Source organism: Zootermopsis nevadensis, unplaced genomic scaffold (genome assembly GCF_977971745.1).
Source record: "Zootermopsis nevadensis isolate Lab colony 2312 unplaced genomic scaffold, Znev_1.0 Znev_ptg000017l, whole genome shotgun sequence".
Lineage (NCBI taxonomy): Eukaryota > Metazoa > Arthropoda > Insecta > Blattodea > Termopsidae > Zootermopsis > Zootermopsis nevadensis.
In genome coordinates, this window is record NW_028259149.1 from 13,959,425 (window position 1) to 13,976,670 (window position 17,246).

General features: G+C 41.5%; 2 protein-coding genes across 2 annotated transcripts in view; one reads left to right on the forward strand and one right to left on the reverse strand.

Moving 5' to 3' along the window:
• Positions 1-17,246, forward strand: part of LOC110829056 (splicing factor YJU2) — a 159,502-nt gene that overhangs the window by 23,290 nt on the left and 118,966 nt on the right. The window lies entirely within an intron of this gene.
• The window catches only part of LOC110829058 (G1/S-specific cyclin-D2), a 42,213-nt gene that overhangs the window by 19,531 nt on the left and 5,436 nt on the right, over positions 1-17,246 (reverse strand). The window contains exon 3 of the mRNA XM_022062364.2: positions 3,079-3,244. Coding sequence (XP_021918056.1) covers positions 3,079-3,244 — 166 coding nt within the window. The remainder of the gene's footprint in view (positions 1-3,078; positions 3,245-17,246) is intronic.

The following is a 17,246-nucleotide window of genomic DNA, read 5'->3' on the forward strand; positions in this document are numbered from 1 at the left end:
AAATACCTCAGGAACAAGACTTGGAAAAATTGATCGCCGTCGGATACTCTATATAGTGGCTGAGGGGTAAAAAGCCTTTCATTCCTATACGATACACGTTGCACAGATTTATCCCAGTAGGCCTACTGATTGTCTATGAAGCTGGATGAGTCATGCTAAACGTGTATGACACTTTGAAAAAAAATTAAGTTTTCTGAAACACAGGACGCTTGCGGTGAGCGTAATCCTCAGCTAGCCGGACAACGCCTGGCTGGTGCAGGCCGTGTTCCAGTAATGAAGGACCACGTAACCTCGAAATGAAGACAGAAACTTACTTGCCTTTAAAGTGTTAACAGGGCGAAACTCCGTGGCAGCGAAAACTATTGAATGATAATTTACCACTGGGACATCAGTGGTCCAGGTCTTCCTTCGCCTAGTCAATCTCTTGACCGGCAGACAAGTTCACAGTCACACACATTCCTGCACGTTCTTGATACATTCCTTATGTTTATGTAGGAGCAGCAGCAAGGAATTCTATCCTTCTTCGCCTTGGTCGCTTGAAATATACCTGTTGAAGCTTTAGGCAGGAAAAAGGCAGGCAGGCAGGCGGCCTTCAATCAGGGTGCTGTAAATATTCCATTCACTCCATACTCTCCAAATCCCTGAAATTTTTATTGCCGTTTACAAGTTAATTTGTCAAGGTCATTTCATCAGCGACGAAAGAACTCGAGTATAAATTTCCATAAAACGAAGATTTTGACTAAATTTTTTGGGTCTGATTCTTGGAATCTAAAATGCAATGTCGCCGCTGTACCACGCTATGAAGATGTATAGGGGGCATGGAGGCAGACTTAAACACCTGGGCACTAGATGGCAGGGAAAGGTCAGATTTAGACCCTGGCCAACATAACCCGGACGACGGTATCAGTCGGGTTTAGTGTCCTCCTCGTGCTCCCTTTCCTTCTTCCTAGCTTTATTTCCGTGTCAATTTCTCTTTTGTTTCCATCCCCATTTTCCCTGTTTTCATTCTTTACTTTTTTGCCTTCTGTCTGTCTCTCTTCCCTTCTCAATTTTCGTATTTCTGTCTTTGTCTCGCACGTACCCTGCAGTTGGCAGGCCTCGCTTCCTGTCAGTTAACACGGCTGCCCGATGCTTTCGGCACAGACTGTAGCATGCCTCGTGCTGCTGCTGATTCGCGAATCGTACCAAGGCTAACATCTGACGTAGTGCCTCAGGTCGCTGAACTGACTGCCATCTAGCCTTGTGTGGTCGGCAACTTTTTAGACGGCTTGTATTAACCAAGAAAAATACATTGACCCTTCATTTCTTTCATTCTTATTTTTGTTAAAGACCTTGAATAAAAACATAACGTTTTTATTAGATCCGGTTTGCACATGTAGTTACAGACCTTTTTATGTGCTGTGTTAAAATACTGCTTCGGTTTTAAACACATTGACACTGGGTGGTGCTTACAAATTTCACAGTTTTAACCCCATCCCTGCTGGTGTTTGTGTACGTTCTGTATAGAAAACCTGTTGTCTGTTACGTTCCTTTGATTGCTCTCAAACGCCAAGTAAATGCTGATTAATGAGCTTTCAAAACGAGATATGTCGTGTGTAGTAACATGGCAATTGCCAAACGTTCTTATTCGTAACGCTGTTAAATAAAGTCTATGACTCGGTTTTGCAACCAAAATTGTGTGTTCGTTACTCACCACCTACACCGATGTCAAAAAGCCTTTCAGGATTTCGGAATATGGCGTCGAAATAAATAATTATATAAGTCTGTAGTTGTTCAGAATAACTGGCATTTACTTAACTGTGCTTTACTAAAATAAATCCAAGTTTTCTTGATTTGTGGTCGACCTGGACCTGGTGAGAGGCTAGCTCTTCCCCCTTTCTACCTGAAGACGGAAGCAGATTTCTGTTTCCGAAATGTAGTTTTGTAATTTTATTGCTGATTTATGCGATGGAAACAGTCCAGTAGAACACTTTTGCACACACATCATCCTCAGAAACCTTCAGACTTCGACGTAATTCTATATGTATTGATTCATAAATCTTACTGCTATAGGCATATGAAATGGAACCTTTGAATGAAAGTTTATCAACGTTTGGGGCTCTCAGAACTTGCTTTTATAGGAAATTTCAGCAGTAAGGTCAGCAACTGTGTCGCAATGCTTCTAGGCCCCCCGATAATCGAGTTGGTTAGCAGTTTCGCGCCTTCCAAGTTGGTCCATGCCTTATCACAGCTGTTACATTTCGCCTTGGCTTCACTTCCTTTCACGTTGCTAACTAGTGCTCCATCCAGCAGCACGGATTTTCTCTGAACCCATCTTTTTACAATGTCAATGGAGCGCGGCCATTCTTTAGAAACTGGTATTTGCATTGCTCTTCAAGAAATTATTCTACTTTTATGGTATCAGAAAGTCCATACCGTTCTCAAAAGAGCCACTACTCATCCTGAGCCAGCTGAATCCAGTCCACATCCTTACGTCCTATTTATTTATATCTGAATTATGTATTTCCTTAGGAACTTTCAATTATTTGTGTATTTATCGCACACTGTTTAATAAATCTCAGCAAGAGGAAATCTTAAAGGTCTGCAAAATTACAGAAGTACCACCTCCCTTATATGGCAGTGGATGCTGGGCTTCAACCAGACCACAGCTGCAACAAATTGAATGTTCTAAAACGAGATTCCTTAGATCAGTGGCAGGTTAAAGAGTGGATAAAAAGAGAAGTACAGATATTAGACAAGGATGAAATACATTTAATCAAGGAGACAAAGTAAAAGAATGCCACCTTAACTACTCAGAACATACTTTAAGAATGCCGACTTATCGAATACCTTGGAAGCTGGTCCACCATCGAAGAGGTGGAAGGAACAGTTCCGACTAACCCGGAGATCGGAACAGGTTAAAAGGCCCAGACCTTACTTCTCATCTTTCGTAAGAGTGCCACATGCCCCACACACCTCAGCCTTCTTAATGTGATGATCATCTTCGTCATATCAGGCGAAGAGTGTAAATTAGGAAGCTATTGTTTTCTTCCTCGCAGCTGCAATTAAGACTAGAGCATTGCCCTGTAAGTTACTTACCCCTGGTCGAGAGCGCGATGAACGTCTGGGCGTGTCTGTGTATCATGTGTGCGTCCCACGTATTTCGGTCGATTGGGAGTCTCACCAAAATGTGCTGGAGGAAGTCCTGGGGTGTAACAGCAGCAACGTCCCACTTCAACTTTGACAGAACCAACAGCTCCCACCTCTGAAACAAGATTATTTTAACAATATATTTCTAACTTCTGCAAAATAATTAATATATTAATAAAAGAATGTTTGACTGTGTGATGTTATGCATAAATTATAATCTCTGTTATCGTAACGCTGTGAAGGGGTTCCCTGCTTTTGATTTGCATTTCTGATCATAAAACCACTGTGTCCTACGTCTGGTTAGCGATAGCCATGATCCACACCTTTTCTTTCAGTGTATGTATAGTTCTACTCTTACATGCCGAATTTCTAATGCTACAGTTACGACTTCTGAAACAGTGCTTAATTATGCAGCAGATCCTACTTCCTAATCAAGATTTGTGCTATTTGGTCTCGAAGATGAGCCTCGTCAACGTTGAAGGTCGCCCAACTTCTCTTTTCGGCCACGTAACTGCCGTTCTCCATCAGCTCTTTTCCAGATTCACATGATCACCAAAACTTCTTTATCACCTTTTCTCCTCCCACATGAATTTAAAAATTTCTATAACATTTCCTTTCCTCAATCACGTGCTCGTCACCGATTGGATAACAGCCCGCTCCTCGGTACCTGTCACCTGCTCCATTTATCTTTCCAAAAACACCCAACCAATACATTCACCCTGAAGATGGTAACTGCAATGTTTGCCGAATGGTTGAATGACCTTCAGTATACTACGCAATTCATCCAAGAAAACAGAAGTCACACACTGAACTTCAACCGGGAAAACGTGGGGTCTAGAATAAGATTTAGTGTAACAGTTCTGATATTTCAGTTAGTGACAAATGAGTACGATGTGAGGTTTTCACAGCGGTGAGTACTCGGATTTCTCTCTTCTGGGTTGATGAATCGCCCTGATGACGGAGGCAGTATGACCTCTGAAACGTTGGTAAACATCGACCAGACTACACAGCGCAACAACCCAGAAGACAGAAATCTTCATACTCATCACCCTGATGACGGAGGCAGTATGACCTCTGAAACGTTGGTAAACATCGACCAGACTACACAGCGCAACAACCCGGAAGACAGAAATCCGAGTACGATGTGTTTTGAGTAATCTCGTGTAGCAAAGTAGTTGGACTTACGAAACAGGAGGTAATTACATGAGCATTTATCGTGGCCTGATTTGTATCCCTTCACGTAATACCAGGAGAAATGAGTGGGACATGCAGAGTACCGCGCGTGGGATAATGGGAATTGCATACGAATTACCTAAGTGGGAAACCTTGAAGGAAGTTACGACTTGAATGACATAAGCGTAAACGAGTGTAAGATATTTAAATATATCTTAGAGAATTAGGTTGAGTTGTGAATTAGGTACAACCGGCGCAATACAGGGTCCCCTAGCGGGCTGTTCTGAACACAGTAATGAACTTCATAGACATTTATTGACTAGCTGAGTAACTGTTAACTTTTCAACACCCTGCGCCTTGGATTAAAATAGATTAGTTAGTACCATGCCAGACGTCAACACGGCGTCACAAACTCACAAGACCATCGACAATAATGTTATATGAATGCCATTAGAAGCACAGAAATTAGTCGTCCATTTCTGTGCATAATTCTCAGTTTCATAAATTCAAATCATGAAGTAGCTGTCAGATAATTTGTAAGGTTCTTTTTATGTTTTGTAAATCTTAGCATGTTATAGAATCCTTTATGCAAAATGAGTGTTATGCTTCCTCTCCAAACCGAACTTGGCAGGTGAGATTTTACGAAGATTTAAATCCACACAATACATTGAGGTTTTAAATTAAAATGTGCTTTTTTCTGTCCAACTAACAAATTTTCGCATACGCCTTATAGGAGTTATCATCAAAATCATTATCATTCCGTCTAGTATCAAACATTTGGCTTGTTACAGCAACATGCCACCTCTGCAGTGGTATTTTTTAAAAATTCCCTTCCCCTGCTTGGCTTGTATACTGTATTCTGTTGCTTTCCCTTGTTACATTTTGTTTCGAACCATTTCAGCAGCTCCGATTAACTGAATCTTCCGCTGTTCTAAAATGGCTTCATTTCCGAAGTTGTCATGTCGTTAATAACCACATAAAGAGGAAAGTGGGTTAGAAACGAAATCATTTGACAACTTTTAGTGCATGCCCCCAAATAACAAAATAAATCGACAAATGGACTGGTGGTCACGAACAGCTGGGTTCACTAAGTGCAAAGAGTTCTTCGGCTCGACTGGCATTCAGATCTGTCGTCTTGCAAACCAGCTGATAGGCTGGACAATCTTGGTGACGTCACCATTCATACAGAAACAATTACTTGGAGGTGAATGTCCTCTTTAGCGTCAGCCCATTCATCTCTTCAATGAAATATGTAAATGAAGGAGAGCCAAGCCTATCTCTTGGTCTGCAGACCGTCGTTTTATCTGTAGGAGTCTGGGTGGCGTGGAAAAGCGATGAATGAACGTCTCGGGAAGTTCGGCAGACGAGGAAACAAAGGGAACAGAGTGAAAGCCGATTAAAATAATTTCATAAATATAAACAACATGCCCTCTCACCTTCCCCTTCATCTTCTATGACATCATTCTACTCGTCTTCCTCCTTCCATGCTCCTATTTCCCATACCATTTCTTTCTTTTCGTTCTTCATGTTATCTTGCTGTTATCTTCGTTATTCTTCGACTCCCGTTCATCCTTCCTCTCATTGTCCTCCAGCTTCGTTTTCAGCTCTTGTTTTAGTCTCATTCATGAATACGACCTGATACGTCTTCAAAACCAATTCCTCCGTATTTTGCAACCACCAAATCATCAACATATCCTCGTCGTGTTCCATTCTTCGCCGTATCTCCCAAAGGCCAAAACGTTCATTCGTCTTTAATAACGGCATCTTCCTCTCGAAACTGATAGTTGCTGAGCTTTTGAAGAAAATCACTGCTTTTGTGGAACCTTACCCTGAGCCATACCCTCACACACCATTCATCCACTTCAGCATCCTCTCTCTGCGTAGGCGCCCGTCGTGGCTTCGTTCCTCGAGGTTTCCCGGTCATAATGTTAAATGCACTCTATGTAACTTATGTCCCCCACGACGTAGACGTAGGTGGATAACATACTCCAATATTAATATACGTGTAAACTGTGATGATTGATTTGTAGAGTCATAAAACGACTTTTCAACTGCATGCCGGAATCAGTCATTGGTTAGATTATTAATGACGACGGTGGTGGCAAATTTTGAAGTGCTGGGATCTGAACCCAAGATCTCCGTAACATTAGCTGTGTTAATTATCCCGTAAACGTAGTATGTGCGGATATAAAATGGATTAAAGATCCACTGGCAGGGTTTTGTTATCATGATGAACCTTATGGTTTCATAATACAGTAAAACCTCTCTAAGTTGGACACTTGGGGTTCCACGAAAATGTGTCCAACTTACAGGTGTCCAAGATAGAGGGAAAGATAAAAATCAGATTGTGGTCTACAGCGTCAATAACATTTTCTAAAGTTAATTCCACCAATTTTCGCCTCCCCATCGCAAAAAGAAAAATTTCATTTCTGTTAACACAGTCTGAACTCAAATTCAAGCACAGTACTGACGGAGTTAAAACTGTGTCTTCTGCAATACTGCAGTCCAGTTAAGGGTTCAGCAAAAGAATAGTTAAACACTTGAAATGCATTCCAATGATGTGTTCAATGTTCATAAGATAATCCTACAGAGAGGAGGCATTCATCAGTCAGAAATTCAAAATAACAAAATATGTAACTTAAAAAGCTTCCCTGAAAAGCATCGAAGTTAAGTGCATGAACCTGTCCAACTTACAACAAAAGTGGTGTTCAAGTTCCAGGATAAAGGGGTGTCCAAGATATAGGGTATTGTGAACATGTAAAATTATAGGATATTCCCCGGTTCCAATTAAAAGTGTCCAATATAAAGGAGTGTCCAGGATATAGGGGTGTCCAACTTGAGGGGTTTTACTGTATCAGGAAATTCCTTGGCCTCTTTCTTACTATGGAGGAAAAACACGAAACTGTCGTCAGTGATCAGGTATTTTCTGAATATGGACCTCGAGATAAACAGTCAGATCATGTCAACTGTTATGCTTAGTGAATTCTGAATAGATGGTACCCACCGCCCAATTTTAATGTGTATTAATTATGTAGGACGGCTGCCATTGTGTGCCGGGGTCAAGATGCACCTACTCAACTCAACACCTGTCTGCGCAAAAATGGCCTCAGTCAATACGTGACTGTAGTTACGGCTTTCGGCGAAGTAGCGTCTACCATTTTACGCGTCGAAGAAGAAACGTGTTTCGCCGAAAGCTTGAAAACATATTTCTCGTGGAATTTGAACAGCAGAAATTTACCATGGGATAACGTAACAGCAGATCGGGGACAGAATCAGCTTTTGGTTTAAAACTTTGCAAGTTGCAGCTGATACTAAAATTCGCTTTTTTTAAGATTTAATAGCAGAATTCATACTTGTGATACGGAACGCGCTACGTGCCCCGCCCATCACATACTGTTTTTATCATCCTGATTACATGTGTCAAATGGTTCAGAGCAATGGAGCTCTTGAAGATGCTGTTTCCTCTACCATCATAACCTCAGCATCCCGTTCTCAATACCCTCCGATGACTCCTCAAAAGTAAATTTAATTTTGTGATTCTACACAGAAATTTTGAAACCGGAGCTCAAGAAGTAACTCGCTTCTTCGTAAAACAGCCAACTACAAAAAGCATGATACCTGACGTAAAGTAAATATTATCAAGCATATTTGTGGAAATGGAAGGAAGATTAGCCAACTCTGCAGTGGGATTAGTTTTGTAACAGCGGATTTGTAAAATTAGTAAACTAGCAATGACACCGATGAAGTACGGAACGCAAAATCGCAGATAATTTACTTTAAATACACTCTATTCCACTTGTGGTTATTTACGCGTTGTTGTTTTTAACTGGGTTGTTGCGCCGTGTAGTTTACCGATTTTTCAGAGATCCTTGCTCTGATGATGGAGGCAGCAAGGACCTCTGAAACGTCAGTTAACTTCTACCGGACCACACGGCGCAACAACCCAGAATACAGCCATATTCAGACTCTCCGCCGTGAAAGCCTCAAATCCTACACTAATTTTTAACTGTTTTTAGCTTAGCAATCCTAATTATGACTATGGAACTTTCGGGAATCTCGCATGGAAACCAAGAGTTTCATGTAACACCGTTTAGGAGTCAGTTGTGCCACCCTGTACGATGTTTCTTCCACTATATCAAGAACAGAAAGTGTGGTACCCGCGGTTAAAATACCCAAAAGTAAGGTGCCAGTGTTTACATTTCACCTGAATGCTAGAGGTAACGTTTTAACAACCTCTTGACGCAGATTATGGTGGTTGTAAACTTGACGGTGGTAGATAAGTCTTAATAAACAATCTACAATAAAAGTCCTGGGTAAACTACTCGCGATGATGTGTTACTAGAAAAATAGCTGGACCAGTTCTAACATTGGGTGTGTTTGTTCTCACTGCAAGTTTATAAGAACCAAAGATAGCCTTTTCTTCAAAGACAGCTAACTACAAAACAGTGATTGACAAGCTGATAGTAACTTAGCAAGTCAAGCAGTTGATCATTGGCAAGATGAGCGTCGACTACTTCATCGGGGAAGACAATGCAGAAATAAGTTCCTGTATAAATAGCATCATACCGCGATGTTTTTGTATATTATTATTATTTAGTGTTCTGTCTGACGACAGGTCCATATGAACAGGATCCTTCCATCCTTTGCTCGTACTGGGACCTGTTCATATACGTTCTTGGCAGATGATCCAGAAGTGGTTTGCCATTGCCTTCTTCTGTGTGTGAATGGAGTAATTGTTGGGATGCCACGGAGAAACCGGGGAAGAAGCCCCCGGAGGAAAACTCCGTGTTGCCTAGACCACGGCCTTGCCCAACACAAGTTATAAATTCGGGCACCGCCGGGAATCGAACCCGAGACCCCAGGATTACAAGGCCAGCGTTCTAACCGCTAGACCACCGTGGCTGTTTTTGTATACAAGGAAATAATTAACGACTTCCGTACAATATTTGCTTGGTGCAGATTTGTAATGTCGCTCTAAACCCATTTCTAGCTTCCAAATTACCAATACGGTGCGACAGTTTTTATGTCAGGTGTGTACGTAGCTTGAGTTTTGTGAATGAACAGGAAACCGCGGTTGGCAGAATCACTGTATAAAGACAGATTTGCTTTTTTGCATATCAGTACTTGAATCCCAACCCATCTGTTCAGTGAATGCTTCGTGGTGTAAGATACTGGGAACCAATACAGACATCGACACTGGCGGGGACGTGGTTCGAGTGGTGCCTGCGAACGCCGTCTCACCTTGTGTCCTATTTGTCAACTGATAAAAACATCTGACAGCACAAAGCATAGCCTGTGCTGTGCAGTGCTGCAGTTTCCCAGAAGTTTGGATATATTTATTGCAGCCTAGATAAGGCATAATATCTGGGCTAAGGTATATACGGCCAGATACATAGTAAAGTCCTCCTACGGTACGCTAGGTGATGATTATTCGGTAAATCAAGAAATTACATGAATTTATGGATACCTATTCGAGAATCGGTGCTGAAGAACATTCCGAGGAGTAACATGAAGTTTGAGAAAATTACATAATGAGAAGCTTCATAATTTGTACTGTTCTCAGAATGTTATTAGTGTGATCAAATCAAAGAGCAAGGCATAAATGGGGCACGTAGTACACATCCGAATCATGATAAACATAACTACTACTGAATGCGATCATTCTATCGCCACCTGACCGAATTATATTTCAGTACGGCGCTCATCTTCACATTCCATAACTTTAAATATATTTTTCCCCAATGTACCATGTGTATTTTTCCCTACGGTGTGTTTCGTGCCCGCCACCAACAAAACCCTTACGCGATACCTGACAACGTCTCATAAATCGTAGAGCTTAATCTGTAAGTTGTAATTTTCATTGCGTTAATCATACACATTCCTTGGGCAGACAGTTTCTCGCCAGACTGTCGGGATTGCACTGTTTTATCTTGCATTAACCTTAGACTATTGTGCACAGAAGTTCAGTTATATAATAATCTTAAGAAATCAGTTGAAACAATTAGGCGAAAATTGAGAATACGGGTGTCTCGTTGTACGCGCTTTTGCTGTCCGCGTTTTCTCGCATCCGCGGATTTATTTCAGTATCAATATCCTATGCGCGGCCAAATTTTGAAACCTGTTACCTGCATCGAACATCCTCCAGGATTATCGGAGAATGTGATCCAGATGATGAGTCTTATGTCAAATAATTCTGGCACTAGGATATGTACTCCACCAATCAGCATCAAATCCAACATCCACCTGTCACACATAAGGATTCCAAACACGCCCAACTATTACGTATTCACCCTGATAAAGACAACACCAGTGTTTGCCAAAACGTTGGAAAATATTAAACATTCGACGTGGCACATCCCCAAAAGCTGAAGTTCGACATTAAACAGATGCCATGACAGATCATGAGATCAAATTAATTAATACTTAACCTGTTTATATTATTTCAAAATGACATCGTATTAATTAGAAAGCCGATACAGAAGAGGGCACTTGGTGAAACATCGGTGTTCCGATGGATGAAAGAATTATATTAATGTGGATACTAGGAAAATATTGTGTTGAGAGGTTCATTTGTTTAATAAAATCCCGTCGTCGATGAAGAAACAGAAATTGTTGTACAAATGGAAAATAAGTACAGTTGAATAACTTTCCTTCCATCTATAATTTAATAGCTTCCGCGTTTTTATATCTATAATTCAACAACGCCTCGTAATGGTTTCCTTCTAACATTCACTTTATAGAATATTTGATTTTCAAGAATTTCTGGAACTATGTATGTATATATACATTCAGCATGACATACAAAACTGATTTCTAGATACTGAGGCCTTTGTAGTCCTTACACAAATTTGATTTGCAGAGTATATTTTCGCTTCCGGTTCGATATGCCGACATCTCGGAGACATTTGAAAATAGTACAGATGATGTTTATACGACCTTTCCTGGGTGTAAAGTCGAGATCACCAGGAAAACGTGTTTCTAAATATTACCGATAAACTGAAGAGTACCAAATGATCAGCTACAATGCAAGTAAGTGGACACTGGAGAACACAGTTGGGGAGAAGATATCTTTGAGAACTGAAGAAAATCTCGAGACCCAGCTGCTATGAAGAATTTAGGAACAGACAGTAATTTCTTCAAAACAGTAATTTCACAAGTGCGTCTTCCTTCCGGCGCGCAGTTTGTTTTGGTGTCACCTTGGAGCTCGTTCTTTGCAGTTTCCCCAGTCGTGTAATTTCTGTTTTTGTATTCTGTTATCCACTTTTTTGTCAGTTAATGTTTAAAATCGTATTGATTAGATTTCGTCGAAAAAATTACGTTCCCTGTGTTTAACGGGCGAGAGAGAAGTGAGCCCTTAAACACTCCCTCTACATTCATTATCTTCGTCTTTAATTAGTTTTCTTTCTTTCCTTACTCTTTCCCCCGTCTTCTTTATTTCCGTCATTTTCTCTTTTCCTTGGTCACTCCTGTATTTCCTTTCTGCCTCTGTTTGTGTTTTCCCTCTCACATCAGGTCCTTTCCGCATTTCGTCCCTCAGTCAGCAGTTGGGTCGCTCTTGCACTCCAAACAGGCTGACAGGAATGCCTCTCAGACCCCTCATTCTTCTTTTGGTCGGTAGATAAGGTATGGGAATAGACCGCCAAAGTTAACTACAGATCCGTCTAGGTCTCTCTCCTTAGTGGGGGGGAGGGGGGGTTGCAAGTAACTTCTCAGAAAACTGTAGGCGAGGTTGGTAGTGGGGGAGGGGGGGCAAGGACTATACCTCGTTGAACAGGTTGACCGCCCACATTCCACAACCCCCTCCATCATCGCATACCATGAAGAAATAACCATCTCCACTCTACAGGATGCTGAAAACATCTCCCATTCTTGAATGGTTATAATTTACACGTAGCCAGAAATACTAATTGTTTCTTGATTTACTAAACGACTCTTTTACCACTTGTACACGTCGCGTAGTGTGAACCATAACAGCTCAGTCACTAAAATTCCAGTCTGTCGCCTTGATGACCGTGTTCAGTTCAGTTTTTCGCATTCTGACAATTTTTGTGGCCCGCATATCCATGTGGTGAGACCGTCCACTTGTTCATTTCAAACCCACACCACTCACATGGTGACCCGGTGACCTGGAGATGACCACGGCCAAGCTCAGAAGCAGCAGCGGCGGCGGGAACAAAGCTTTACGCGATCAGAACAGTTTTACCTCTGGCGAAGAGCCTTGGCAGTCGGTGGCCTTTCGATACGCGTCTGAACCCCAAAGCCGGCCTGGACGTACCAGGGATGCCATTTATAAAGAAATGAACCTGCGTCGTCAGGCTCGTAGCCACAAATTTTCTTGGTCCGACTGTTGGTCATGTTCATATCAGACACCGAGCGATAAACTGTCAAGAGTCCTCTAGCGCTTTTGAATCCCGTACTGCAAGAATCAGCAGCGTCTGTGGAGGAAACAAGGAGTAGACAAGACAACGATGAAGGAAAAAGGGAAAACAGAAGGAAATGTATGATCACTCCAAAGCGTTCACTTATTTTTAGGCACATAATGCACACAAGGAACCATAATTTTTTGGAAACTACTAGTTGCTCAGCTAGTGAAAAATGTTCCGTCTTTTGTGAACCTTAAAGTCATTACTAAATTCAAACGAACCCGTGAGCCAGACGAATCCACCCCCACACCCGATTAATATGAAATCCATTTCATCTGCGTCTGGGTTTTCCAACCGTGCAAATCTCATCTTCTCCTTGCGTGTTACATTACCAGCCTATTTCAGCTTCCTTGATATTTCGTGAAAGTGTACAAATAAAAAGTGTCTTATGGATGGCATCTAACCGCGTAATGGTGCGCCTTGAGATTATGGATAGAGAAGGCCTGCAGACATGGGAGTTGCTATGACCGCATTGAACACGCAGTCGCAGACAGCCGACCTGGCTTCAGGGTTGGGCGTTGAGTTAACAGCTCCTCGTTGTTACGAAATGCTACACGGGGCCTCGAACTTGGGCTCAGGATACTGACCGGACGCTGGCTCGTGTGCACGCGGTAATGATCTTAGCGTTCCACAAAAGGTATGAAATCTCTTGATTAACTGAGCGACTCTTGGCTTCCCAAGGAGGACTTTGCTTCATACAGTTATACAGTTCCATAATGTTTGCGATGACATAAACAGCTAGAAGATGGAGAGTAGGTCGGATATAACGAAAATATACCCCTAAAATAAATAATGCATAAGCGTTTCTCAAGATTTATTACGATATTTGCGGAAACGACCAACGAGTAAAACATTTTCCTGTTTATTTGTAGTAAATGCAATGCGAGTTGTTTATACTTCGCACTTTACGAATAAATTTTAAAATGTCCGTGGATAAACACGGCATTTCAAAATGGTATCCCTATTTACGTTGACCGGTGTCGCGATTAAACAGCTCCTGCCAGGAATCTAAGTCTGGTCCTCCAACCAGTAACCTTGTCAGCGACAGTCTAGAAAATCCTGTTACTTCGGAACCCTAAAATGCACAAGGAGTTTAGTGTTCGTTTTCGCAAGTGAAGAGTTCCTTTCGCCATCTTGTTCTCACACTCGGCTGTTAAAGTGCTAACTACATAACATATGACTTTCTCGTCAGTCGGTGAGAATCACTAGGGGCTCCGCTGTACTTGAGGGACAATGCCTCTGAAATTCCTCTTCCCCTCCTCCAGGCCGACACGACCCACCGCCACGACCAATCTCGCTACAGAATGCAGTGAGTGACCTTGCCTCCTCTTTCAATTTATCATTTCATCGGGTCTTCTTTAGAACATTACTTGTTATTTTTATTATGATGTTTAATTTGTTACGTTTCTTGTCTCGCTTTTCTCTTCAGCCTAACTTCTTTTAATTGAACAACTTGTAAAGCTGGCAGACTGCAACACCGCGCCTCGAGCACTAATGCGACCAGAACACAAAACTCTTGGGAATGAGAGAGAGTGAGAGAGAAAAAAAAGGAAGATCGGCAGCTTGTTATTTTGTCCAAATATAGCCAACGTTTATTCTAGCTAGGGTTCTGAGTGAGCCTAGATGCGCAGAATGTCTCACTCACAGTTCGATACTAACATCGATAGTGCATAAGACCTGCTTGTTACAGTGTGACCACGTGAGTTTCAGTTGAACAAAAGTACCTTCTAAGATAAACGAACGCGGTTTTGCAAATAAAATTACCTATGATCTAAATCAAAACTGAAAAACTTTCCAACCACTCTTATTACTAACTAGAAGTTCTTTTCAATGTATTATACCAGACGAATTTCAGTCCCGTTCACTTACAATGTTCCAAGACAGAAGTTAACAAAATGGTTGACGTCGATGTATTATAAAACATGTGTAATGTATATTTAACTTATATTTACTAGTATTTAATTGCAATTTTAATGTAAAACTGGCCTTATTTATGACGTTTAACAATTTTTAGGAGAATGCATTTTAACATTCAAGGTTGAATTAACACAGCCACTGAGGATAATCCCACCAAGCTGAAACGCATCTAACTTCTAGGTAGTGATAAAATTAGGTTGAAGATGAAGTCACACAGTACCGACGTACAAAGTTGAAGAATTTCTGGCTGAAGCCTGAAACTGCACAGATCTCTACCAATACATTCCGACAGTCCTAGTGGCCATGTTACTGAGAACCTGTTTCGCAAGTCACAGTTGGTGGGCCTGAAGTCTGTATAGCTCAGTGTAAATACGAAGTTCATGTGAAACACTATTGCATTCCCACCCACAGATTTGTGTAAACTGTATAAAGCTCGTGCTTCTATCAGTGAGCTAAAAACATTGTGGCGTGTTGAAAATAAGTGGAATGTTCGTAACAGTAAAATTAAACAGCGTGTTACACTGAGGATGATGTACGTTTGTAAAGCATGGTTTTCCGGCAGAGTCAACAACACTGGAGCCGCTTATTCGAGCCCCGTTCGGGATTGTTCGTGTGAATGTTTCTATCGGTTAAAATATTTATTGCCATAATTCTTTAAAATAGGGGATTTGAATATGAACTAGGTTCCCAAAACCTGGAAAGAGAAAAGAAGATTGGACTAATAAAGGGAAAAGAGAAACGAAGACGTATTTACTATATTCGCTGCGTCCGTCATACAACACACACGAAGTGCATGGCCGAGGTTAATGCGTGGGATGACCAGTGATAACATCGCTAAGGCCACCACCATTAAGCACTCTGTTTGTCGAACGTAGATATTGTAATCCTGCAAGTTACGACTTCATCTGAATCTAATGTTTTCAGCACGAGTAGTACTTATCGTCTGTTGGAAAAGTCCATTCATTCTCACATCGGTCCATTCATTCTCTAACAGCGAAGTTGCTTGTTTATCTCAGCTGCAGCCAAGGGAGGCTGCAGTATCAGTGATATAAAATCATTCATAAAACTGTGGATCATGTTGTGGTATTTCCTGTTTTTATTTACATCAGACAGTAACTATTATTGATCTATTAGTCAGTTGTCTGGCTATGGGCTGGACGATCGGGGTTTAGTTCCCGGGAATAATATCCAGAGAGTGAAGCAGACGAGTAACCACCGATTAGTGGGGAACTTAAAGAGTGTTGCCATCAGGAAAGCTTCTGGGTTTTCCGGGAAAATACAGCCATTAAGGAAAATTTTAAAACGTTCCAAATATTGGATTTGAGACTTTCGCGGCGAGTACAATTAATAAAATCTTCTCGGGCTATCAGCAGCGTTAAATGGTTACCGTAGTAAACCGACGTTTCGGGAACAAACTGTCCCCGTCTTCAGGGTTCTGATGTGATTGGATCCTTGACTTTCGAGGATCCAGTCACATCAGAACTCTGAAGATGGGGACAGAGTTTGTTAACGAAACGTCGGTTTACTACGGTAACCATTTAACGCGGCTGATTGCCCGAGAAGATTTTATTGGTTCCAAATATTGTCTGTGAAATTGATAGACCGTCGGAAGAGTTGGCTACACAACACATGAATAAACTGAATACCAAAGCAAACTCTGGCATATACAAGCCGCTGGAGCGAGGACATTCTGAACGCTGGAAGAAACTATGGAACACTGGAAGGTTCAGGGACAGGCAGTTTGGCCTAAGATGTCAGAACATAAGATATTCACATCATTTATAGATTCACACACGCGTGTAACTTTGGCTTTCTGCGAAACGTCTCATCCGAGAAAGACGTAATTACGCATTGAACTCCAGCACACAAACAAGAAATGGTCAGTCAATACTGAAATGTTCAAAAGCACTCCCTGCGGTTAATTAAACGGAACGAGTCCCTGGAATCTGTCTTGAAAACTGCACAGCCCAGTTAGCATAGTACAGCGTTTTTCTAAAAAAAACATTTCAGTATTATCGTCTCCCATACACGGCCCAAGTTTGCCAATAAATGTTCACCGGAAGTTTTTTTTCACAAAATTCTTATTGCATGTCTTATTTCCAGTCGTGTCTAGCGCGTGCAACACTCACTTCTTAGGTGGAATGTCACAAGCGTTATGCATGATATTCCCTTCTTGTTTACTGCACAAATATGGTTCACGGAATATGATAGCAATCTCAGGAGGCAGAGGTCAAGTTTGGGGTCGTCTGCTGATCTCAGCGTATGGTTCATTTAGATGCAGGCGACTGCTGGAGTTTGACCAACAGAGAGACAATCCCCTGCTTCCTGCTTTACTTAACACTGCCAGTTCCGTGTACCTGACCAGATGGCGGAGCAACTTACAGTCGCTCAGCTGTCCAATGTTCCGCATTTTTATTGTGAACGTAATAATTTAATCCTATAATGAGGCCACCTCGATCCAGTTCACAGCCTCAATGGCTAAGATCATTATGCGTATGGGTCTCATCCCGTTGAACTGTATGAAGACAGGAACTTTCAAATATGGTAAATTGGTATACAAGAAAATTAACTTATGTTAAATACTCGACAAAGTAAAACCAATCA